Source organism: Peromyscus leucopus, chromosome 7 (assembly GCF_004664715.2).
Source record: "Peromyscus leucopus breed LL Stock chromosome 7, UCI_PerLeu_2.1, whole genome shotgun sequence".
In the NCBI taxonomy this organism is placed as follows: Eukaryota; Metazoa; Chordata; class Mammalia; order Rodentia; family Cricetidae; genus Peromyscus; species Peromyscus leucopus.
In genome coordinates, this window is record NC_051069.1 from 28,990,382 (window position 1) to 29,015,478 (window position 25,097).

The 25,097-nt window shown below is 49.1% G+C and overlaps 3 protein-coding genes across 6 annotated transcripts; 1 reads left to right on the top strand and 2 right to left on the bottom strand.

The window, feature by feature from the left end:
• The first annotated feature begins 810 nt into the window (after nt 1-810).
• Nucleotides 811-9,891, top strand: Hmbs (hydroxymethylbilane synthase). 3 transcript variants are annotated; one of them, XM_028866357.2, is made up of 14 exons: nt 811-1,024; nt 4,343-4,396; nt 4,745-4,817; nt 5,185-5,234; nt 5,319-5,374; nt 5,703-5,780; nt 6,645-6,722; nt 6,818-6,893; nt 8,198-8,311; nt 8,538-8,576; nt 8,764-8,883; nt 9,070-9,123; nt 9,231-9,317; nt 9,401-9,891. In XM_028866357.2, the coding sequence occupies exons 1-14, from the start codon at nt 992-994 to the stop codon at nt 9,572-9,574; spliced, it is 1,086 nt and encodes a 361-aa protein (XP_028722190.1). In that variant the 5' UTR covers nt 811-991; the 3' UTR covers nt 9,575-9,891. The 3 variants fall into 3 exon arrangements, with proteins under 3 accessions (XP_028722190.1, XP_028722189.2, XP_037063462.1); XM_028866356.2 differs by lacking the exon at nt 811-1,024 and adding an exon at nt 4,025-4,184; XM_037207567.1 differs by lacking the exon at nt 811-1,024 and adding an exon at nt 4,091-4,197.
• Nucleotides 9,892-10,179: 288 nt separating this feature from the next.
• LOC114691171 (histone H2AX) lies at nt 10,180-11,573 on the bottom strand. Its single transcript, XM_028866359.2, has one exon. It carries the CDS (start codon nt 11,462-11,464, stop codon nt 11,033-11,035), a length of 432 nt encoding a protein of 143 aa, XP_028722192.1. The 5' UTR covers nt 11,465-11,573; the 3' UTR covers nt 10,180-11,032.
• An 857-nt stretch (nt 11,574-12,430) lies between these two features.
• On the bottom strand, nt 12,431-19,089 carry Dpagt1 (dolichyl-phosphate N-acetylglucosaminephosphotransferase 1). Of its 2 annotated transcripts, XM_028866354.2 has the most exons (9): nt 18,468-19,084; nt 17,989-18,109; nt 17,507-17,720; nt 16,673-16,819; nt 14,978-15,062; nt 14,051-14,239; nt 13,646-13,733; nt 13,327-13,482; nt 12,431-13,241 (listed from the first exon to the last, which is right to left on the bottom strand). In XM_028866354.2, exons 1-9 carry the CDS (start codon nt 18,626-18,628, stop codon nt 13,176-13,178), a joined length of 1,227 nt encoding a protein of 408 aa, XP_028722187.1. In that variant the 5' UTR covers nt 18,629-19,084; the 3' UTR covers nt 12,431-13,175. The 2 variants fall into 2 exon arrangements, with proteins under 2 accessions (XP_028722187.1, XP_037063463.1); XM_037207568.1 differs by lacking the exon at nt 12,431-13,241 and having other exon boundaries at nt 13,391-13,482; nt 13,627-13,733; nt 18,468-19,089.
• Between the last annotated feature and the right edge of the window lie 6,008 nt (nt 19,090-25,097).

Here is a 25,097-nt window from a genome sequence, read left to right on the forward strand (position 1 = left end):
CAAGAAATACTGTCTACTACGGGAGGTTGAGGCCTAAGAATGGAAAAGTTCAAAGCCAGCTTGAGCTCATAATGGCCCAAACCTTGCCTTAAAAAACTTCTAGCCTTAAAAAAAACTTGCTTACCTTACAGTTGTAGCAAAGTTTAGTTTGATTAGAAGAACAGAAATACCACAGTTACACCAATTGCTTATGCCAATGCTGGAGAGGTGAAGCTGTAAAATTCTGAGGAGCCTTCTGGAGCCCTTTTATCTGTTGATGATGAATGCACCCCAGCATGTATGGTAATTTGTTCAAATCCTCCGGCCTCTCTATGCACACCATGGCAGACATGCACCCACACTACACACATTTAATAAATGTAATAAAAAATAGCCGGGCGGTAGGTGACGCACGCCTTTAATCCCAGCACTTGGGGAGGCAGAAGCAGACGGATCTCTGAGTTTGAGGCCAGCCTGGGCTACAGAGTGAGTACCAGGACAGCCAGGGCTACACAGAGAAACCCTGTCTAGAGAAAAAAAAAAAAAAGAAAAGAAAAACAAAAAAGAAATTGAAAAGAAACAAAACAAAACTGCCGGGCAGTGGTGGCGCACGCCTTTAATCCCAACACTCGGGGAGGCAGAGGCAGGCGGATCTCTGTGAGTTCGAGGCCAGCCTGGGCTACAGAGAGAGAGATCCAGGAAAGGCGCAAAGATACACAGAGAAACCCTGTCTCAAAAAACAAAAACAAAAACAAAACTGAGTTGTTCTGTAGAGTGTGAATGTGTGAGATGAGGCCGGCTATGTCGCAATCCTAATTCCCGCCCAGAGGAAGGTGCCGCCCCTTCGAGGGAGGGCAGCGGACATGACGCAGAGCTCAGCAGGTCCTGCAGCCCGGCTGAAGTGCAGGCTCGAGCTCCATGTGCCTTCAGTCCCCGCCGGCCCAGGTCGCCGGCTTCTGCAGGCCCCAGGGGACCGCAGCGGCACTGCCGCGCCTGCGCCCTAAGCGGAGTCATGTCCGGTAACGGCGGGGCGGCTGCAACCGTGGTGAGTCCGGAGCCGGTGACTCGCACTTCTCAGGGTTTTTTTTGAATGCAACGATTGGTCCGGGTTGCCATGCTCCGTCGTCTATTGGTCAGAATAGCTAGCTGTCATCCCCCGCGCCAGACCCTTTAAAGGGCCAGTAACTATGTTGCCCTTAGGAAGGGAAGGGGACAGACTGAGCAGTGGGAGCGGAGTTGGGAGTGGAAAGATGGTCCACTATGGGCTTCTGTCTGGATTTCCCTTGGCGTAAGGGATAGTGGGCCGGTAAAAGTGTATACACAGACAAGATCCTTTCAGGAAATAGGGGCCGAGGCAAATCCAGCCGCCTTGGAATACGATCCAACTGATTCATGGGAGAGCACACTCCAAGTCTTAAAACTATATACAAACGTCTTGGAGGTGTGCCTTCTCCCTTTCTCCGTTATGAAAGTCACCCAGCCCCAGCCACCCACAAAGTCACCAGCTGAGACACACTCGAATTACTACTGTGAATGGGCCTTGTCATTCCTTGCCTGCTGGAAAGCTCTGGACACTGAGCCCTGAGGCCACTGCCTGAGATAAGGCCAAGCTGTGGGGCCTGCTTATCTCTTGCCCAAGCTGTGAGCAGCGGGAGTCTTTGCTAGTGAAGACATTTCAAGGCTCTAGGTTAGGAGGAGGAAGATCTGGATTCCAGCACCCACTTTCTTCCTGTTAATAGCTGTGAGACTTTTAGCCAGGAATCTGACCTCTCTGCAGCTTTGTGACACTTGGTGGAAGTACCTGCTCTGTCTAACCCAGCAGGGTTGTTGGGAGGGCAATATGGAAGGACATGGCTCAAGCCTCTAAGTGATAATGCTCCATTCACCAGGCTGGTCTCAGACTCCTGGACTGGGGTGATTCTCCCAGTTATCAGCTTATGAAGTGTCGAGACTGCAGACATGTGCTACCATGCCCTGTATGTCTTATTCTGAATTTTATTTAATTACTGTTATCATTAGCGTGTATGTGTTTGTGCCTGTGGATACATGCCACAGTGCAAGTGTGGAATGGAAGATAACTTTTGGAAGTGAGTTCTCCTTCCACAGAATCTGGGGATAGAACTTAATATCATCAGTGTACAGCAAACACTTCTGCTGGGTGAGCCATTGTGCCAGTCCAAAGACTTTTTGTTTGTTTGTTTGTTTGTTCTGGAGACAGGGTTTCTCCGTGTAACAACCCTGGCTGCCCTGGAACTCGATTTGTAGACCAGGCTGGCTTCAAATTCACAGAGATTTGCCTACCTCTGCCTCCTGAGTGCTGGGATTAAAGGCATGTGCCACCTGCTCAACTCCAAATACTTGTTAAAAAAAATTAATTGATTATGCCTGGCAATGATGGCACATGCATGCCTTTAATCCCAGCAGAGTCAGGTGGATCTCTGAGTTTGCTTTATGTGTATGGGTGTTTTGCTTGAATGCATGTCTGTGTGAACTACTGTGTGCCCAACAGAGGCCAGAAGAGGGAACCAGATACCCTGAAACTGAAGTTACAGACAGTTGTGACCCTTGTGTGGGTACTGGGACTTGAACCTAGGTCCTCTGGGAGAACAACCAGTGCTTTAATCAGGGAACCATCTCTCCAGCCCCTCACCTCACAATACTTTTTTGGGGGAAAGGGATTGAGACAGGATGTAGTTTTGGATGTCCTGGAACTCATAGACCAGGCTGGCCTAGAACTCAGAGATCTGCCTGCCTCTGCCTCCCTAGTGCTGGTATTAAAGACATGCATGTTTCACCACTGCCCAGCTTTATTTATTTATTTAAAGATTTATTTAAAGATTTATTTATTTATTATGTATACAGCATGTATGACTGCAGGCCAGAAGAGGGCACCAGATCTCATTATAGATGGTTGTGAGCCATCATGTGGTTGCTGGGAATTGAACTCAGGACCTCTGGAAGAGCAGTCAGTGCTCTTAACCTCTGAGCCATCTCTCCAGCCCTATTTATTTATTTTTTTAAGATTGATTTATTTATTATGTATACAATGTTCTACCTGCATGTATCCCTGCAGGCCAGAAGAGGGCACCAGATCTCATTATAGATGGTTATGAGCCACCATCTAGTTGCTGGGAATTGAACTCAAGACCTTTGGAAGAATGGCGAGTGCTCCTAATCTCTGAGCCATCTCTCCAGCCCCCAATGCTTATATATATATATTTTTAATGGAACAGTTGGACTTGCTATACTGGCTCAGTTAATTTAAAGAATTTCTTGAACCTAGCAATTCCTTTCTGTGGGCTTCCTGTGGCCTAGAATTTGTGTTGAATATTTCAAGCCTAGCTAAATTACAAAGACATCTCAGAGTCATTTGTTGGAGGAATAATCCCAGTAGAGCAGAGTGGAGTCCAAGAGCGAGTTTTTGCCTCCTCTGGTGACCAAGAACCTGAGTGTCTGCTACCAGTGAGCCTATGGGATGAGGGGCCCAGTGCAGGGAAGGTGGGCAGTTCCCACAGTGGCTCCACTCAGCAGAAAGAAATAAGACCTTTGTGTCAGACTGCAGAACCCAGTTCTACCTGCTTGGCACTGAACACCTTTCTTTATCCGAGGCACCGTGGCAGGAGGAAGAGGTGTGTCCCTTTGAGCTCTTGGCTCTGGCTTGGACATCAGAGAAAGCATTTAGACAAATGAACGTTAGGTACTTTATCCTCATAGTCCGTCTTATGGGGCATCTTGAGGCATTAGGTGGCCTTCCATTTAACAGGTCCTTGATGGGATGATGTTCCCAAAGTCACCCAGTCATGAGGATGAACAGGACTATACATTAGATACACCTTAGTCCTTATAGGGGTACATCCTTGTTAGGGTAAGGAACCCCTAGTGTCTGACCCAGGGGTTAGTGAGGCTTTCTCAAATGCCTGAGTTGTTGTGGACAGTGACCCTGTCCTCTAGTGATGTGTGACTTCAGCTGTCCTGCCCCAGCCTCTTGCAGGCCCCACCCTCCCGCGGGGCCCACCCTCACTGTGCTTAGGCTGATGGGCCTTATCATTTTACCCACCTGGCTGTGTGCAGCCCTCCCACTGAGAACAGCCCTGGCCAGGCTAGACTTTGGGGCTCAGTGTCCCAGTGGCTGCTGCTACCATCCCGGATCCTTCGACAGCTTTCCTCTGGTCTCTGCTTCTCTGGATCCTGCAGGAGGGCAGAAGGTGCCAAGGAAGGGTAAAAGACCAGTCGTGGGAGTCTTTCCCTGTTTGAAGACTCACGGGGCCAGAGGGTCTAGGGGGTCCTTTCTCCCAAGCATGTGATCCTGGTTCTTGGGGAAGGTGTCGTGAACCAACTGTAACCCGGGGACTTTCTTCTGCAGGAAAAAAACGGCTCCAAGATGAGGGTGGTCCGAGTGGGAACCAGGAAGAGCCAGGTGAGTCTGGACGTGGGAGTTGCCAGAAGAGTTCTGATACTCACAAGGCCACCAGTTGAGGGGACCCAGAGGGTTGGTTCCTAGCATAGAGGAAATAAAGCGTGCCTGGCAGACAATCTCATAGGGAAAAGCAGTTTACTTCCTCTGAAGTAAAGTCCCTGGACCAAGGAAGTGGTTGGGGTACAGAGAAAGGACTCCCAAGGCAGGCCCTTCTTTCTCATCCCCATGTGAGAAGTGTAGCCCCCCCCCCCTTTTCTTTTTTAATCTTTCTTGCCCCATGTGAGGATTTGCGCCTGGGGCCACTAGTGGCCAGGGAAGGGCAGGAACGATCCAAATCTCTGTCCCCAGCTGGCTCGCATACAGACGGACACTGTGGTGGCGATGCTGAAAACCTTGCACCCTGGCATGCAGTTTGAGATCAGTAAGTTTTCTTGAGAGGGGTGAATGGTAGTGAACGGGAAGCCAATGAATGGGGGAACATGGCATTTTTGGCCTCGCCCAAGGTCAAAGCCTGTTTGTGAGAATCTGTCTTGGCTGCTTGCAGACGGAGGGATGGCCTCCTGTGTGCATGTTCACCTCCGACTGCCTGGGCTAGCCTGGCACTTACTACCTTCTGCCTTTGGGTCTTTTTATGAACATGTCTGCTTTTTCCGTTAGCGTGTGTGTTCCTAGAGGGTAGGAGCTGGGACTTCCGTGCCTCTGACCCCAACTGTGATTCTTAGCACAGTGCTGAGCCTGTGGTGCTGATAGATGCTAATTAACGGGTGCCCCATTGACTCTCTCCTCAGTTGCCATGTCTACCACAGGGGACAAAATTCTAGACACTGCACTCTCTAAGGTAATGGCCGTCCCCATCCCTGCCCTTCCAGTCCCTCTCCCCACTTCTTCCCCAAGAGGGTCACTCTGAGGCTCTTTTCGGCAGATTGGAGAGAAGAGCCTGTTTACCAAGGAGCTAGAATACGCCCTGGAGAAAAATGAGTAAGTGAGAATGGGAGAGCATGGCGCTCCTCCAATCTCCTGCTAGAACCCCAGAGTGGCTCCCTAATATTAGCGGGACTGTTGGGTTAGGCTAAGGCGCTCACAGGCTTCCACAAAGGAGAGCGTCTTGTTTGGGAGCCCCCTAACTGCCTAGAGCAGGAGACTGGCTGGGGAAATAGGGTAGTAGTTCAGAGGACAGCAGGGCCTCAAGGTCCTTAGGTCTTAGGACGGCCTCTTCCTGAAGAGCTGTGGTCGAAGCTCGGTGGGCGGAGAAGGGTAAGGTCAACTCCTCAAAGCCGCTCTCCGTGTCCTCCCCTCTCGTCTCCAGAGTGGACCTGGTTGTTCATTCCCTGAAGGATGTGCCTACTATACTACCTCCTGGCTTTACCATTGGAGCCGTCTGCAAGTAGGAGTTATATGCACGGGAGGGGTCTGAGGAGGGGCTTAACCCCACCGTGGGAGTCTTGGGCTTTTTCCCCTTGGGACTTGGCCACGTAGCCCTCTGCTGTGAAGGTTGTCCGTCATTAAGCATGGCAGAAAACTCTGGAAAAGCCAATTGGTTGGCTAGTTAGAGTGTCCGGAGTTGGGCTCAGTGGCACAGGCCCATCACCCCAGCTACTAGGGATAGCCAAAGCAGGAGGATCAGAGGGTCACTGCCTGCCTGGGCTAGAGTGATTTCAACCCGCCCGAGAACGCAGGGAGATTGTGTCTCAAGGTGTGGGTTGCAAGAAGGCGAACTTACAGTGGCTTAGCTGGAAAAGACTTTTGCTTCCAAGCCTGATGACCTGAGTTTAATCCCTGGGGTCCACATGGGGGGAGGGGAAAATAGGACCCGGTAAGTTGCCATCTGACTGACACACACATGCCACGGCATGCATACTCTCCCACCCTATAAATAAAAATGAAAACAATCAGCCGGGCAGTGGTGGCGCACCCCTTTAATCCCAGCACTTGGGAGGCAGAGCCAGGCAAATCTCTGTGAGTTCGAGGCCAGCCTGGTCTACAGAGTGAGATCCAGGACAGGCACCAAAACTACACAGAGAAAACCTGTCTTGGAAGGGAAAAAAAAAAATCAAGAAAGCAAAACACAAAACCTTTTAAAAAGAAAATAAAGTCAGGCTTGGTGGCTCACACCTATAATCTCGGCATTTAGGAGGCTGATACAGGAGGATTATTGTGAATTTGAGGCTAGCCTAGGGTACATAGTAAGTTTTGGGGCTAGAATTAAACACTGTTTCCAGATAATTTTATGTCATCACTTGCTCTCCAGACGGGAAAATCCTTGTGACGCTGTTGTCTTCCACCCGAAATTTATTGGAAAGACTCTAGAGACCTTGCCAGAGAAGAGGTGAGTGGGGCCTGCTGTGCGGAGGACAGAGGGACGGACAGTGGAGGACAGGGGGCAGCGCTTGTTAAATTTAATTCCAAACTCTCTCTGAGCAGCGCAGTGGGAACCAGCTCCCTGAGGAGAGTGGCCCAGCTACAGAGAAAGTTCCCACACCTCGAGTTCAAGAGTATTGTATCCTTTCACAAGAGGGACGGACAGTGGCCAAAGAGCAAGAGAAGGTCTAGAGCACTCTTCTAGAGTCTAGAAGGACCTTCCAAAGCAAGTGGTCCAGGGGGGCAGTGGGTTATCTGTCTTTCGAAACCCATCCACCCACCCACCTACCCATCCACCCACCCACCTACCCACCCATCCATCCATCCATCCATCCATCCATCCATCCATTCATAGTTCTTCAATGTTTTCTTAAACTCTGGCAGGTGCCTGGCCTCGAGGATAATTATAAAATAAACAGTATTCCTGCTTATATAGTTTACATGTTAGTTAGAGAGACAGACAGGCAGCCGGGCGTTGGTGGCGCACGCCTCTAATCCCAGCACTGGGGGTGGGGGTGGGGGGGGGCAGAGCCAGGCAGATCTCTGTGAGTTCAAGTCTTGCCTGGGCTACCAAGTGAGTTCCAGGAAAGGTGAAAAGCTACACAGAGAAACCCTGTCTCGAAAAACCAAAAAAAAAAAAAAAAAAGAGAGAGAGAGACAGACAGGCATTGACAATACAAGTGATACTGATCAGTAATTAATTATTTCTGGGTGTCCAGGGTGGAAGGTGCTCCTATTTTTACTTTTTATGCTACTAAATGGTTTTGATTTTTACAGTGACTGTGTGGTGTGTTTCATAAAACTAATTTTAAAAACAGTATGTCCTGGGGCTGGAGAGATGGCTCAGTGATTAAAAGCACTGGTTGCAGGCCAGGCGGTGGTGGTGCATGCCTTTAATCCCAGCACTCGGGAGGCAGAGGCAGGCAGATCTTTGTGAGTTCGAGGCCAGCCTGGGCTACCAAGTGAGTTCCAGGAAAAGGCTCCAAGCTACACAGAGAAACCCTGTCTCGAAAAACCAAAAAAAAAAAAAAAAAAAAAAAAAAAAAGCACTGGTTGCTTTTCCAGAGGACCCTGGTTCAACTCCCAGCACTCACATGGTGACTCACTCACAACTGTCTCTTACTTCAGCTCTAGGGGATCTGATGCCCTCTTCTGGCTTCTGCAGACATACATACATGCAAAACACCCACACATATAAAACTAAAATAGTATGTTCTAGTCAGATGGGGTGGCATATGCTTTTAATCCCAGCACTCTGGAGGCAGAGGCAGGCGGATCTCCATGAGATCAAGGCCACCTTGGTCTATAAAGTAAGTCCCAGTCCAGCCCCGTGACACTGTGAGATCCTGTCCCAAAAGTCTTTAAGTCAGCTGAAGGGGAGAAGAGACTGGGACAGAGGGTGCACTGTGTGGGTCCTGGTTTCTCCTTAGCGTGTCTCCACAGCGGGGAAACCTCAACACCCGGCTACGGAAGCTCGATGAGCAGCAGGAGTTCAGTGCCATTATCCTGGCTGTAGCTGGCCTGCAGCGCATGGGCTGGCAGAACCGGGTGGGACAGGTAGGGGCTGCCCCATTCCGTTCCATTCTAATCTGCCTTTCTCTCCTGACTTTTATCTTCGTGACCATTCTGCCAATAACACTAACAAGCCAGAAGTAAGCCCAGGCTAGGGGCAGTGGGATTAGAGGCCAGACTCATGCTTGTACCTCCCCCAGGCTTCCCAGTTGGCAAACCCTAGCTCACTGCTTTTGGATACCCCACCCTTCTGTCTGTTCTGCCCCCACAGATCTTGCACCCAGAGGAATGTATGTATGCTGTGGGTCAGGTGAGTTTGCCTGGAGAGGGCTTTGTTCATGTGCCCTTTCAAGAACCTGGGTCCATAGCCTTTGACATCTGCTTCCCACCAAATACAATGTTTAGGGAGGGGCGGGCTTTGGGAAGCAGGTAGAAGAGGTGTGGTTCCCATGTTCAGCTCCATGACTGGAGAAAGAGCAGGCCTGTTTTTCCTTTAGGGAGCCCTAGCGGTGGAAGTGCGAGCCAAGGACCAGGATATCTTGGAACTTGTCAGTGTGTTGCATGATCCTGAGACTCTGCTTCGCTGCATTGCTGAGAGGGCCTTTCTGAGGCACCTGGTAAGACTTGGGGTCCTCCCATGGTGGTATGAGGACTCGGGGAATTGGGAAGGGCAGTAAGAGGTTTCTCAAGTAAGTGCTCTGTAATGTAATGGTAACTCAGTTGTGGAGAGGACCTTGGTCTGCCCCAGCAGCCTGTTCATGTCTTTAGAGGCCCTTAGAGCTCACAGGGACTTGTCATTGCAGGAAGGAGGCTGTAGTGTGCCAGTAGCCGTACATACAGTGATGAGCGATGGGCAAGTAAGCAGGGAAAATGGATGGGGGGGGGGGTTGTGGCATTGCTGTGTGCACCTGAGTATCTAAGCAATTTTCTCTGAATATGTGGTACAACCCACTTTATTTCCTAGCTGTACCTGACTGGAGGAGTCTGGAGTCTAGACGGCTCAGATAGCATGCAAGAGACCATGCAGACTACCATCCAGGTCCCTTTTCAGGTATTTATTGACTGGGAGATGGAGGAATAAACACAAGTACTTATAACCTTCTCTCTCACCAAATAACTCCTTCTGTCATCCAGCATGAAGATGGTCCAGAGGATGACCCGCAGCTGGTTGGAATCACTGCCCGGAACATTCCAAGAGGAGCCCAGCTAGCTGCTGAAAACCTGGGCATCAGCCTGGCCAGCTTGTTGCTGAACAAAGGAGCCAAGAACATTCTGGACGTTGCACGGCAGCTTAATGATGCGCACTAACTGGTCTATAGGGTACAGGAACCCCGGCCGCCTCTTTCCAGTGCCTACATCTGGCTTCCAAGTGCCCTGTGCTCCCTAACTTTGGGGGGTGACTATCCCAGGAGATTGAACCACAGGGTATTGAGACTTCCAGAGACGTGCCTCACCTTGGGGCCTTGATGACTGCCCAATAGTTGGGGCTTCACCTCTTAGAAAAAGTCCATGCCAATCTTTGAATGTAACCAATGCCACTAAGAATTAAACCAGCTCTGAATGTGGTTGTTATTTTGGTGGAGTTGGGGAAGATATAAATAAACCCAAAGCCCTTTAAACCTGAATTTTGAATCTGGGACTTCTCTGTTGCAAAAACAAACAAATAAAAACCTTCTTTGACTACTTAATGTTCTCAAAATATAGGAAGTACCAAGGAAACAAACAGCCTGCCTGTCTCCAGTACCAGTAGCTACTTGTATTAGACTTTCCCATTCCCACTGCCCAAAGAAAGTAAGGGAACTTAACCCCATAGTCCCACCTCCCACATGGCTAGAGCCAGGCACATGGCTCTAACGCGCAGCCATATAACCCCAGCCCCGGGCCTACAGCAATTCAAAATTAAAACAAGACACTCCATTTTTAAAAAACCAAACAATCCTTTAATAAAATTAGCCCATCGAAACTCCCCACTACCTAAGGTTCTAAACTTGGGATAGCTGCAAAATTCCAGTTCAGAAGCCAACAGAGGCTCAGTCCAGAGAGGGATTCACCGACTTGTGCTGGTATCTAGGTGTTTGGGTTGAGTCGAGTCGCTGGGGAGAAAAGGGGGATGGCTAGGCCCGGCTGCCAGTCTCCTGCGGCAGGAACACAGCTCTTCTGTCCACAGGCCTGCAAGCGTCTCCCAAACCCTTTCCAGGAGGCATCCTGGGGAAAATCGGTTCGTAATACAGTGATTTTAGTCCCGGCCACACCACACACCGGCCTATGAACGAAGATGGGGGAAACTGGTATGAGGCCAGCAAGGGGGACGTACGGGACCAAACAATACGATCCACTTCTCAGTCACTTCGGGAAGGTCCAGGCGAGGGCTAAGCACCAAGCTGAAGAAAAGACGCCCAGGTTGCAGCTGCGGAGGGACTCACCTTCAGGCCCACCTCGGCCGTACGTCACAGCAAAGAGACGAGACTTCTGGAAGGCGCCGCAGCCTCTCCGCGCGGCCCATCCAAGGCGGAGATCGGCGAAGCTCCGGGATGGGGCAGGTGCCGCGGCGCCCGCGTCCTCCGTGGCTGACCCGGAGGCCGTGCAGGGGGAAAGGGAGGCGGAAACGCGCGAGGGCAGAAGGAGAAGGAGAGAATGGGGACGAGGCGGCCCGGCCCGCAGTGGCCCTAAGTGGCTCAGCTCTTTCTGTGAGGGAAGTGGTGGCCCTGAAAAGGGCCTTTGTGGAGGTGTGGGGAGGAGGGCTGGGCGGCCACGGCGCGGGCGCCCTTAGTACTCCTGCGAGGCCTGGGTGGCCTTCTTGCCGCCCGCCGGCGCCTTGGGCCCCACGGTGGCGCTGGTCTTCTTGGGCAGCAAAACGGCCTGGATGTTGGGCAGGACGCCGCCCTGCGCGATCGTCACGCCGCCCAGGAGCTTGTTGAGCTCCTCGTCGTTGCGGATGGCCAGCTGCAGGTGGCGCGGGATGATGCGCGTCTTCTTGTTGTCCCGGGCCGCGTTGCCCGCCAGCTCCAGGATCTCGGCCGTCAGGTACTCGAGCACGGCCGCCAGGTAGACGGGCGCGCCCGCGCCCACGCGCTCGGCATAGTGGCCCTTCCGCAGCAGCCGGTGCACGCGGCCCACCGGGAACTGCAGGCCGGCGCGCGACGAGCGCGACTTGGCCTTGGCGCGGGCCTTGCCTCCGGTCTTGCCGCGACCCGACATGGTGTGTTCACGAGGTAGAAGAGCAGAGGAGAGAGGGAGAGCGCGAACGCCAACGAACCACAGCAACTGCCAACCGCCGCAGTCAACTGTCGCCGCGCGCGGGCGAGCTCGCCCTTATAAGCTCACCGGGCACGCCCCCGCGCCCGCCTGATTGGCTCTTTTCCTGCACACCGGCCTCTGGTTGGCTGCAATTAACCCTTCGGTGACGCGCCGAGGCGGAGAGAGCTCGCCCAGCGATTGGTCCAATTTGAAAACCTTTTACCCGGGGAAGCAAGCAAGGCGGAGTAGCCGCGAGCCGGAGGCGAAGCACCCGTGCGAGGGGCCAATCCGTATTAAGCGCGCGAAATTTAAACGCTACCGAGCGCAACCAGAACCGGAAGACACGGAGGGAGGAGTCTGGAGCCACCTCTACGGTCTCTGGGAAATCTGGGCCGGCCTAGGGTTTTAAAGGAAAAGGGTCTGCTGGGCGCTGGTGTTGCACGCCTTTAATCCCAGCGTTCAGGAGGCAGAGGCAAGTGGATCTCAATTCAAGGTCAGCCTGGTAACAGAGTGAGTTCCAGGACAGCTAGGGCTACACGGGGAAACCCTGTCTCGGGGGAAAAAAGTTTCAAGAGAAGGGGTCTACACTATAAACCACCACCACTTTCCTCCTTCCAGGGCAGGGCATTCCCACTCCCTCCTCAAATCTGGCAAAGGGAGGATTTAAAAGAGAAAAAAAAATGAGGCTGGGCGTGGTAGTGCACGCCTTTAATCCCAGAGCTTTGAGGCAGAGGCAGTCGGGTCTCTGAGGTCAAGGCTAGCCTCGTCTACAGTGTGAGTTCCAGTACAGCTAGGGCTGTTACACAGAGAAACCTTGTCTCAAAAGAGAGAGAGAGAGAGAGAGAGAGAGAGAGAGAAGAAATGAAACCTAAGAGTTCAATCCTATGTCGGAAAACTGAGCGTTGTTATCCTCTGTTTTACCACAAGTTAGTATTTTAATATTTATTCAACATGTTCTGTCTGGTTCAGTTCTGTCACTTCTTGCAGGAAAGGGTCTGATGGGGCAGAGGTAGGCATCCTATTGGAAAAGGTACCCACCCCAATCCTTCCAATCAATCCTAAAATGCCCATACGAAAAATAAATATATCAGGCTGGGCATATAGTTCAGTGGTAGAGCACTTACATACAAGGAAGCCCTGAGTTCAATCCTCAAGCACCTCAAAGGTTAGGGAAAAATGGGAGAGGAGTGGATATACCTACAGGAGCAAGTAAAAGACAGTCCTTTATTGTCACCATTTTGAGCACATGGCCCTGCCTCTGCCCTTCCTAATCAGAACACTTAATTTTAAAGTCAGATGTGAGGTTACCTCGGAGTATAGGGCCCTAACTCTAAGCCCTAGCTCAGGCTCTCTCTCAGGGTCCAGCAAATTCCTGTAGAATCAGGGCTCTGAAAGTTGAGCTGTGAATATTTGCATAAAAGCTGCTACATCTCCCCTTACGAGGCTGCAGCAAGGACAGAAAGCTAAAGAATGCCATAGGCAAAGTCCAACCAATGGACTTTAAATCCAATAAGGTCCAGGTCAATATCCACAGGTGATAGGAGCAGCTCAAAACAAAAGTGAAAAATGGACAGTCAGAGCCTGGACCGGAAGGCAGTCTTGGACCAAACAGAGGCCGGTCCTGGGTGAGGTCCAGTGGAGACTGTGTGGGGAAGGACAATCTTCAGGGAACTCAGACATCGTAGAAGAGTCGGACAAGCTGGTAACGGATGGAGAAGGTCACGGCACTGCTCAGGATCTGGAAGGAGAAATGTACTGGAATAAGAACCCAGGTAAAAGAGAGACAAGAAAATGTACGTAATTTACCCCACCCTCGATTGTACCTGCAATAGCAGCAAGAGCAGTGTGAGGTTTCTCTCGTGTATGGGCCCAAAGACTTTAAGCAGCAGGTTGATGAGGGTCATGTTGTTACATTCAGTGAAGGCACCGTCCTCACTCTCACCTCGGTGGACTGTCACTAGCCGGAGGCTCTCTGCCACCTGGAGGGGCCGGACATGAAGACAACTTCTGATACACACATTTCATCAACAGGGAATCTTCTTGATGCTTCCAAACTCCCCTTGGGTCTGAGAAGGCCTAGGTTTCCCTTGTCCCAAGTTAAGGATGGTGGCCTGGGGCCTTACCTCCTTGTTACCTTGTTACCTTTAAAATAAAGGTGCCCAAGAAAGAGAGGCTCTTGGTCTTGAACTTGGAATAGCTCATCTCCAGTTTGCCTGTCTTCGTATTGAGTCTGTAAAGGGAAGATGATTTCATGTGATTGAATCACTACTCAGAGAACTTTCCATTCTGGGTTACTGAGCAGAGTCCTGAGTACTTAAGCACTGGAGTTTGTTTCTGGCTCAGCTGCTTACATCTGGGGCACAGAAACTGTAATGTAAGCATCACACATTATGTAAGTAAATGTGCTTGGTAAATTAGAATGGGCTACCCACATACAGGTCTCCTTTCTTTTCCCTCCTCTTCTTCTTACGTAGGAAATGTGGAGGCTGGCTTTAGCCATCCCAAGTAAAAAGCTGTAATGACCCTTTGAAGCCCCAGAGTGGCTACCTGGGTATACGGTGCCGCGGGCAGGGGATGATGTGAAAGAGCTGAGGCAGTGAGTAGAGGAAATTGAACACTTGTGGCATAAAGAAGAGGAGCATGGTCTTGCTGAAGTGTCCCAAGATTCCCACCACGGCAAAGGTCATGCCGGCAAAATAACAGAAGGTATCTCCCACAAACACCTGTGACGGGTACCTGTATGGGAGAGAGGAGCTGAGCCGAGGGCAAGACTCACCACTGACCCTTTTTCTTTCACATCACACACTCTCAGCAACAGGCTAGTCCTGACCCCGAGTTCTAGGAGCAAGGCTGTTCCAGAAACTGCAGGACCCAAGGCCCCAGATTCATCCATTCCTGGGGGATCCATAACATTTGTTCCCAACTACTGCAGGTAGACAGCAACCCATAATAAGTACCAGGCTGGGGTGTGGCTTAGTGATAAAGTAGTCACCTAGCAAGTACAAGGTCATAAGTTCAATCCCTAGCACTATGGTGTATGTGTGGTGGGAGTGAGGGGTGGTATCTAATAGCACACGCTTGTAATCCCAGCTGTTACTGAAGGCAGGAGTTCAGTCTTGACCAACACAATAAGTTCAGTGCCAACCTGGGTAACTTGAGAGTATGAGTGCACACACACATCCACACACACCCACACACATACCGCCCCAATCTCAAAAGAAAAACTCAAGGGCTGGGGATACAGCTAAGTAGTAGTGCTTGTCTAGCCTTTTTAAGGCCCCAGGTTCACTCCCCTGTACCATAAATACACCAGTGCTCTCGCTCACACACAGAACAACAGGAATGGCAAACCACTACCAACGGGAGAGCCAGGGATACCCAACAAAGATAGGCACAATTTTAGTCTCCTCATTAGAAGCCGGGTTATGTCCAGACCATCCCTCCCACATATCTCTTATCCATAGGCCTACTTACCAGTTATGGTACAGCAATCCCAAGGTGGTAAAAAAAAATGGTATCATGAAGTAGAGGGAAAAGACATGATCATCCCGATAATCACCTTTGGAGCAGAGTAAAAAGGAAGAAGTTAGTACCCACATCCCCTACGCACCTCGGTCTCATCTGTGTCTAATTTATGTTCCCAGCCATTAGGAACACCTCACCCAAATCACTTTCAAGACCAACGCTCCCCTCCCCTGCCCCCCCACTGGTCTACAACTTCCCATGTTGTTCCCAAGTCTGGTCTCCACCTCCCACACGCTGGGATTACAGGTATTTGCCACCATCCCCAGCTCTGACTTCCCCTTTCACATCACCCAGGCAATTCCCAATACTCTAGCCCTTTCACTGAGGCTTCAAAAAAAGCTAGTGACTGTCTTAAATGTGAAAGTCCAGCTGGGGTTTGAATACCAGTTTTACTTCCTAGCTGTGTGAATTTGAATATGACACATTGAGTTTCTCTAATTTTCTCATCTGCCAAACTGGATAAAGCAAGTTCCACAAAGTCATCGTCTGATTTAAAGGAGATGATGCTTTAAAAGTGCTTGGCTTTAGCTGGGGGCAGGGAAGGTGCACACGCCTTTAACCTCAGCACTTGGATCTCTGAGTTCCAGGGCTACACGGTACAGCCATGTCTCAAAACAAAACAAAGTGCTTAGTTTTAATAAGCATCAACTAAAGACAACCAGAAATATCTAATAGTCAAACCTGGGTTTACTCAGAAACTAAGACTTCTGAAACCATAAACCACAGGGAACCATAAAACATATCACTCAAGGGAGTGCTGAGGAGCTTGTTTTAGGATTTGTTTTGGGTAATTTGGGAGAGGAAAAAGGAAGTAGAGATGCACTGTGAATTGGGAGCTCTCAGAAGGCATGAGTAATTTTTTGTTATTGTTGTTTTGTGTTTTGAGACAGAGTTTCTCTGTGTAGCTCTGGAGCCTGTAGACCAGGCTGGCCTTGAATTTAGAGAGATCTGCCTGCTTCTGCCTCCTGAGTGGGCATGAGTAATTTTTAATATATATGTTTCAATCTAAGAAGTAGGAGGAAGTCAGGTGCAGTGCGCATGCCTGTAATCCCAGCGCCTGGGCTCCAGGTGCAGTGGCACACACCTACAATCCAAATGCTCAGGAGACAGGTAAAGATGACCATGGGTTTGAGGCCAGCCAGGGTTGCATTAGCAAGACTGTCTCAAATTAACAAAACAAAAAAAGTGAGAAGAACTGAATTGTTATTGGAAAAAAGCTCTCATGTTAGCTGAAAGGGGATCCTGGTCATTTTTATGTTGCTCAGTCAGTGTTCCGGGTTGCCTGTACTCAGGCATAGTTATGAAGGGAGGAGTGTGTGTGTGTGTGTGTGTGTGTGTGTGTGTGTGTGTGTGTGTGTCTTTTTCCAGTGTGGTCAGAGGGTGAGTGACCCTTTCTGATGCTGGGGTTCTGTGCAGCTGTTTATCTCCAATAGAAATCACTTGTCTAGCCACGCCAATCAAGCGAGAGCTGACGGCACTGCTGTTCCTCCTCATGTTTAACTCCCTGCTGGTGTTGGCGAGGTAAATAGCTTCCATTCGAAAACCGCTTTTGTGGTTGCCCTTCCCCCGGGAATTCTCTAAATCCACACCAGGCAATTCCCTTAACACGCAGGCATCTCTTTCCCCATCTCCAGTCCCACCTACCTCCCAGCTCCACTAGGTTGAACACAATGATGGAAGCGGAGATGACTAGAGACTGACCAGCCTCTAGGCCATTGATTCCTGCTAGGATGTTGATGGCATTGGTACAGAACACCGCAAGCAGTCCCATGTAGACATAGTACAGGATCCCTGGGGACACAGAATCAGAGTTAGAGCTTCCTAGGGAAGTAGGATTTGGATTTTTTTTTTTTTTTTTGAGAACAGAGCACAGGATGAATGAAAGGATCTGAATAGGCAAGGCCCAGTGGCACAGGTCTATAATTCCAGCTACTTGGATGGCTGGGACAGGAGGATTACCAGCTTAAGGCCTGCTTGGGCTAAGTAAGTTCAAGGCAGCTTAGTGTGTGACCATGTTTTGAAAATTTTAAAGACATGTATTTTATGTATATGGGTACTTCGTCTGCGTGTACATCTGCTCACCAGAAGAGGGCATCAGACAGTAATGAGCTGCCATGTGGGTGCGAGGGGAATTGAACTCAGGACCTTTGGAAGAACAGTGAGTGCTCTTAGCCACTGAGCCATCTCCCCAGTCCCCCTGATTTGAAATTTTTAGAAAATGGGAAAACTAGGAAGGAAAAGCTTCGGTATAGCTCAGAGTGCTTGCCTGGCAAGCATGAGATCTTAGGTTCAATTCCTTGATTCAGGAAGGAAAGAAAGGATAAGAAAGAATGAGGACAGGAAAAAGAGAAATCAGAGTAGACACAGGGCATACTTGATGGAGAATACGGAACACCTGGAAGGGTGTTCTACTGGGATCTCAGAGGGAAGGGTACCCTGAAGTTGGTGCCACAGGGCACCAGTGACAGGGCTACTCACCCAAGTCCAGGTGCAGGCCAAGAATCCAGCGGAAGGGCTTGGGCACCACGATGGTTGTATTGCCGAAGTTAGTGAAGTAGACCATGAGGAGAGGTAGTGAGGCGGCTGTGGGCAGCAGCAGCTTATGGCGCCAGCGCAGATTGAGGACATCATCGGCGAAGCCCAGGAAGATCATGCAGCAGATGGCAAGCAGGGCGCCGATCAGGGCCACAAACTGGGGACGGCCCGGGCAAATCAGGACTCGAGCCTGCCATCCGCCTTTCAAGAAGTCCTGCTTCCTGTCTTTTCTTTTGGAGTAGAGGACTGAACCCGCGGCTTTGGGCATGCACACTAGGGAGGCTCTATCACTGGGCTATAATCACCAGTCCAAGAATTCCTGTCTCTACAGTTGGGTCCACAAGCACCCACTCTGCCCAAATCCAAATAACCCCAACTCAAGTAAGTGCCCGGCCCCAGCCGACCGTCCGCACGAGTGCACTTACTTCATGGTGGGGGAAGGCCTTACACTGCTGCTCCACAAAGCAGTTCAGGAAGGGGAAAGGGATGAAGCAGAAGAGGATGATAAGGAAAACAGCACCGCTGATCACTCCCTGGGACTCTGGGCTGCGGCCCAGCAAGCAACCGGTAGAGGAGGAAGAGGAAAGGGGCGTGGTCACTCACTATTGTAGGGGTTACAGTAACCCAGAGTGGCTTTCTTCCCAGGATTTTGTTTTGTTGGGGAGTAGGGAGACTGTGCACAGGGAAGAGGATACGTATCCACTGCTAGAAGTCCTAACACCCAAAGGTCCCATTCCGTCCTTTCCAGGATAGACAATTCTATCACCCCACCCCCACCCGCCAGAGTTCTGGGTTGCCCAGGTTAGGTCTCTCGGGCCAGCGCAAAGCCAAGCACCTCAGTCCTCGCCCCTGTCCTGCACAGCCTGGCCCCCTAACCCAGGACACCCGTGTGCCGTTAACTCACATCTGCTGCCGGCTGAGCTTGTTGAGGTCCTGGCCACAGAGGCGCGCGGCGATAAAGTGGCTACGAAAGGCAGGGATGAGGGTGACCGTAGCCACAAATCCCAGCAACGAGCCGATGAAATTCACCAGCAGCGGCAGCGGCAGCTCCGGGAAGGCCCACATGGTGACCCGCCAGGGGCCGCCGCTCCGCCGCCTACTCAGCTAACTGGCAAACCCGGCACAATCCCAGAGGCCTCGGCAGTCGGCAGTGCCGCTCCCTTACACGCAGAGTATTCCCGCGCCAGCAGGAACAAAACCCAACTATGACCTGACCCTCCCTCCTGACCTGCAAGAGGCTCTATGAAGCAACCTCGGCTCTGCCTCGCTGCACCTACCCTTTGTTTCCGCCCGGATCTTAATTGCAAAAGAACTATCGCTGCTGAAGACCGAGGCACCATTTTTAAAACGGGCACTAGAGCTGGACGAGTGGTGTTACTTTAAACTAAACTTTTGATTGAGAGGAGTGGCATCATTAGAGTTTTGGAAACTCAACAGAAGAAAAGATAAGTGGATACTCTCGGAACATCATATTGTACAGCTCAAAGCGGAAATACGCTTTGCCCAGTTCCAACATGAACGCTTCCTTGTACCACGTGGCTGACACAGCTTGTTCGGTGGTTCCACGTCGTCCCCGCCCCGCAGGTCGGGCTTAAAGGGCTAGCAGCCTGCGCTTAATCTAGGATGTCCCGGGGCTGAAAATATGGCTACTGAAAGCCTGTGGTCAAGAGAGAAAAGAGTGTGAAACCACGCCTGCTCTTTGCAGGAAAATTGTTGCCAAGGTAAACACTGCTTCCAGAAACGCAGCCACAATTTGAAGGGATTTTGTTAATTCGGAAGCTCAGACACTCGAAAAGCCCCTCCCATTCTTTTTCTTGTTCACGATCCAGGTACTTTTCACTCAACAACCCACCCACCTTCTGCCTCCACTATAGCAGTTTGTTGCTGGGCAACCCGCGACTGCATTTTGCCACTGAGGGAGCTGTTTGTGCGTTCGGGTACTGGATTTAAGCAGGGACTTTAACTTGGTGTTGGATCACAGCACTGTGCCAAGCTCTCAAAACACGGAGACAAACAAGCATTCGAAAGAGCTAATAATGAGGCAGGAGAGCTTAACCATGCCTCTGGTGAGCCTGTGGGTCTCCAGTCAGGTGTCTTCTTCCAAGTCACTTGCCTTTTGACCCCTCTTCTTCGGCAAGTAGCAGTTCACTGAAACACTGATCTCTTAGGTGGCAAATGTTTTCCTTTCCTCAAAGAGGAAGGAATCCACCACAGAGAATTAGGAAGTTGACCATAGCATGGTATTTTGTCCATCTCATTTAAATATAGCATGCTCCTAGAGTCAAAGTGAGATTGACATTTTTAAGGTAAAAGATAATCTTTCCTTTTCCTCCAAACCATCCAACAGGTATGAAATGCCCCTTCTACTTGAAAATGGTTCTTATTAACCCTAAAGCCACCTAACTCTCTCTCTCTCTCTCTCTCTCTCTCTCTCTCTCTCTCTCTCTCACACACACACACACACACACACACACACACACACATTTACTCGATAGTATATACTAAGTTTTGTTTTTCTATGTGTGTACACATTCAAGCAAACACCAGGGAGGAAAATGTTTCCCTTTCCGCTGGCGTCCCCTGAGGGTTAGGACACAACGATATCTATGTACAAGGCTTCACTGAACATGATGAGTGAGTCTAGAAAAGATATAGAGAGCGGTAGACAGGAGCACAGGGAAGTGAGAGGGCCCTGTGGGTGTTATCTTATAATAGTTCTGTAGTGAGAGGGTAAGGGTCTTCCAAACGGGGATGTGAGCTACACGGAGCAGGTGGGAAGGCGGAGCTTGCAGGATCCCCAGGAGGGGGCATTCATCTATCTTGTTGATCAGGAGTAGGCTGAGACTCCCTGGAGGTGGAAGGGACAGTCTGTATCTTTTTTTTTTTAATTATTATTATTATTATTTTTTTTTTTTTGGTTTTTCGAGACAGGGTTTCTCTGTGTAGCTTTGTGCCTTTTCTGGAGCTCACTTGGTAGCCCAGGCTGGCCTCGAACTCACAGAGATCCGCCTGGCTCTGCCTCCCGAGTGCTGGGATTAAAGGCGTGCGCCACCAACGCCCGGCCTTTAATTATTATTTTTATTTGGAGGCCAATCCTAATGAATCTTTTCCAACCTGGCTTAAGCTGTAAAACCTCTTTGTGTCTTTCTACTCCAGAAGTCATTTTCTTACCCAGCGCCCATCTAGGAAGGTGAGAGGACTTGTCTGAAGACAAGGCATTAGGGATTTATCAGCTACATGGACATGTTACTCTCAGAAGTGGTGACTTGGATACTTGTCATATAATCTGAATAATTGCTCCCGTGGTGGTAGTGCTCCCTTGATGGACAGAGAAAGAAACAAATACATGGCTCACTTGAAATTTTGTGTCTCTGCTGGTCACAGTTCAAACCTGTGCCGTCACGGGGACTCAGAGCTGCTGAGTTGTGGTTGTCCTTGTGCTGAGCAGACAGCACACATCCCCTAAGCAGCCAAGTGCCTCCCAGGAAGCAAGGCCAACCTACCATTAAATCAATTGCCTGACAAAGCCAAGCTCAGAAATGTTTCACTGGGCAAAGTCTGGGGCTCTGAAACTAGCAAGGCCTGCCAGTGGCCCTGTCCTTTCTTCCTTCCTTTCTCTTCTCACTCCAGCTAGCAAAACTCGTCATCTGGAAGTAAAACCGAACGTCTTCCATTCCACTGGGTTGACATGGATTTTGAAAAGTGGAAATAATATAGAAATTCTTAGTGTCCACTTGGCTGGTCTGGAACTTGTGGCAATCCTCCAGCTTCTTCCACCTGAATGCTGGTATTATACGTACCATCACATCCAGCCTAGAGTTCTGGTTCTCTCTCTCTCTCTCTCTCTCTCTCTCTCTCTCTCTCTCTCTCTCTCTTTAAAATGTGGTACATATACACAATGGAGTACTACTCAGCAGAGAAAAACAATGACAGCATGAAATCTGCAGGCAAATGGATGGAACTAGAAAATATCATCCTGAGTGAGGTGACCCAGACCCAGAAGGACAAACATGGTATGTACTCACTTATAAGTGGATACTAGATATAAAGCAAAGAACAATCAAACTGTAACCCACAGGACCAGGGAAGCTACCTAGCAGGGGAGACCCTAGGATGACTGTGACTTATAATAAGTTTTGGTTTTATTCAATCACTGGGCAAGCATCAGTGAAACATTTCACTATTAGGATAAGAATTTGTACTGTATCAAGCTGATGATAGAAAATAAAATAAAATAAAGATTTATTTATTTATGTTTATAAGTGTTTTATCTGCATGTACATGTTTATGCCAGAAGAGGGCATCAGATCCCACTATATATAGTTGGAAGCCACTATGTGGTTGGTGGGAATTGAACTTAGGACCTCTGGAAGAGCAGTCAGTGCTCTTAACTGCTGAGTCATCTTTTTGGAACTCACTCTGTAGCCCAGGTTGGCCTCGAACTCCGCCTGCCTCTGCCTCCTGAGTGCTGGGATTAACAGCACCTGGCTTTCTTTCTTTCTTCCTTCCTTCCTTCCTTCCTTCCTTCCTTCCTTTCTTTCTTTCTTTCTTTTTTTTAGTTATGGTTCTTAAACTTGACTGACAATTTGTAGAGAGGCTGGGAAAAAACGCTCAGACAGATTTCTGAACAGGGTAGAAATTCCCAATATTACTACAAATAAAGGAAGGAAAGTATGATTCAAGTGATACTAGATATAAAGCAAAGGGGGGGGACCCTAGGATGACGTCTTGTGGAATAAATATTATTTTAAGGTGTGTTACATTTGTTTATGCTGTGGAACATTTGTTTAATGATGTAAAGATGTGTTGCATTCTTTTATGTTGCATTTGTTCAGCTGTGTTACTGTGCCTGTCTAAAACACCTGATTGGTCTAATAAAGAGCTGAAAGGCCAATAGCAAGGCAGGAGAAAGGATAGGCAGGGCTGGCAGGCAGAGAGAATAAATAGGAGAAAAAGAGGAACCAGGAAGCAAGAGAGATCAAGGAGTAAGAAAAGTAGAGGCCAGCCACCCAGCCGGCCATGGAGTAAGAGTGAAAGGAAGGTACACAGAAGTAAGAGAAAACTAAAAACTCAGGGGCAGCTGGTAGATGGCATAATTGTAGTTAAGAAAAGCTGGTTAGAAACAAGCCAAGCTAAGGCCAGGTATTTATAAGAAAGACTAAGTCTCTGTGTGATTTACTTGGGAGCTGGGTGGTGGACCTCTCAAAAGAGCCGAAAAAGTAAAAGAGTGGAAAACAACCAACACCACCTTTTTCCTCTTTAAAGAGCTTGGACAAACCGAATACAACCAAGGTCAACCTGAAGTCTAAGATGAGTGGTCATCATCAACTCAGTTTCATGCTGCTCACGGGTGTTGGTCCTGGTGTTTGTTCCCTTTATAGTAAGATGCCTTGTCCTTCTCTAATTTTTTGTTTGTCTGTTTTATTTGATACGTAGTCTAGATTGGTCTTGAACTCAGAATCTCCTGCCACTGCCTCCCATGTGCAAGCTGAGATTATAGATGTGAGCCACCATGCCCTGTCCAAGGGAAGCTAACTTCTCTGAAGCTACCTGAACCTCAACCACTGAGGTGCCACTTATGATAGGCTGCCTTGATGCAGCCTTTTAATTTTCCTTTTTGCGGTGCTGGGGGAGGAACCACAGCCTTGTGCATGTTAAGCCAGGCGTCTACCACTGAGCTGCACTCCAAACCCTTTGGACTGTTTTCTGTTAAGACATTTTAAGACAGGGTCTTACATATTCCAGGCTGGGCTTGAATTTACTAAGTAATCCATATTGCCAGCCTGATTTTGAACTTCCAACCTTTCTACCTTGCCTCCACCTCCTGGGGGTTGAGTCACAGTTGTGTGCCACCATGCCTAGTTTATGTGATGCTCAGTTTTGAACTCAAGGCTTTGTGCGTGCTAAGCTAGCACTTTACCAACTGAACTTGACTTCTAGCTCCTAGATGACTGAGGTGGGGGCATGGTGGTTGCACCCTTTTAACCCCAGCACTCAAGATGCAGAAGCTGGAGGATCTCTATGAGTTCAAGGACAGCCTGGTCTACTTAGGGAGTTCCAAGCCAGCCAGGGCTACATAGTGAGACCCTGTCTCAAAAAAAAAAAAAAAAACAAAACAAAAAAACAAAACAAAACAAAAAAAAAAAACGAAACAACAAACAAAACAACAGCAACAAAAGTGACAACTGGCCCATCTCTATGGCATAAGAAACTCCTAAGTGCTGCAGGGAATACAGTGATAAAGATACAGTTGCTGCCTTCAAAGACTGCTTCAGCATAATTAAGATACATTCATTGAGTGTGAGGGAAGAGAGATGGTTATGACATCATCTCTATTCTGAGTTTCCTGATGAGTAAAACAAAGCGCTCGTATAAGCACCCAGCTAAACCATAAAGCAAAAATGAAATAAGCACTCAAAGGCTAAGGAGTAGGTAGAAGGGAGATGTGGAAACCAGGGAGATCATGTGACACAATTCTGAAGCAGGATCTGGCAGCACAGGGCCATTGTGTCCAGTGAAGAAGTTGAAGGAATAAACCTAAGATCGTAGAGAACTTAGAACTTTTTTTTGAGACAAGGTGTTAATGCACAGTTTTAACTGGCCTAGAACTCATTGTATAGACCAGGCTGGCCTCCAAGTAGTAGAGATCAGCCTGCCTCTGTCCCCAAGTTTTGAGACTAAAGGCATATGCCACCATGCCCAACTTCCCTGTATAACCCAGGCTGACCTTGAATTCACAATCCTTGCTCAGCCTCCAGGGTGCTGGGCTCACAGGTGAGCTCCTACTAATTGCTAGAGAACAGAGTTCTTGGGAGCTCTAAATGTTCCCGAAGAAGAATTCTTAATGAGACATGGCCTTGCATTTCAACAATTTCTTACATTACTTGCTTCCCTGAACATGGCTCTACTTCTCAGTGACTCCTTCCTCCTAGGTTCTGGCCCAGATTTCTCTCCTCCATCGATCCCATGTCTTCTGCTCTGAGATCAAAGACTGAGGCTCTAGGGATCTCCATTAGTTTTGGAGTTCACTGTGTAGGGTCAGGGTCACAGCAAAGCTACCTCACCATCTTACCTCTGCCCTTACAGTGAAAGCAGGGATACCTCAAGCTACACAACCTTTCCTCTCTGGGTCAGACAACTCTGTTGTTGACAGTGTTTTACATAAGCCCCTCCAGCCCTCGACCCTGTAAAGCACTGTGTACTCTTATAGGCTTGCTCCTTAGACAAATGGACTTGAAAGATACTTAACATCTTCTCATCCTATCTTGTGTGTAGAAAGAATTGTATTAAAGACCATAAGTCATGAAAACAGGCTCTTGGGGAATAGAGTTCCTTTTTGTTTGTTTGTTTTTAAAGATTTATTTATTATGTATACAGTGTTCTATCTGCACACCAGAAGAGGGCACCAGATCTCATTTTAGATGGTTGTGAGCCACCACGTGGTCGCTGGGAATTGAACTCAGGATCTCTGGAAGTCAATGCTCTTAACCTCTGAGCCATCTCTCCAGTCCTTTTTTTTTTTTTTTTTTGTTTT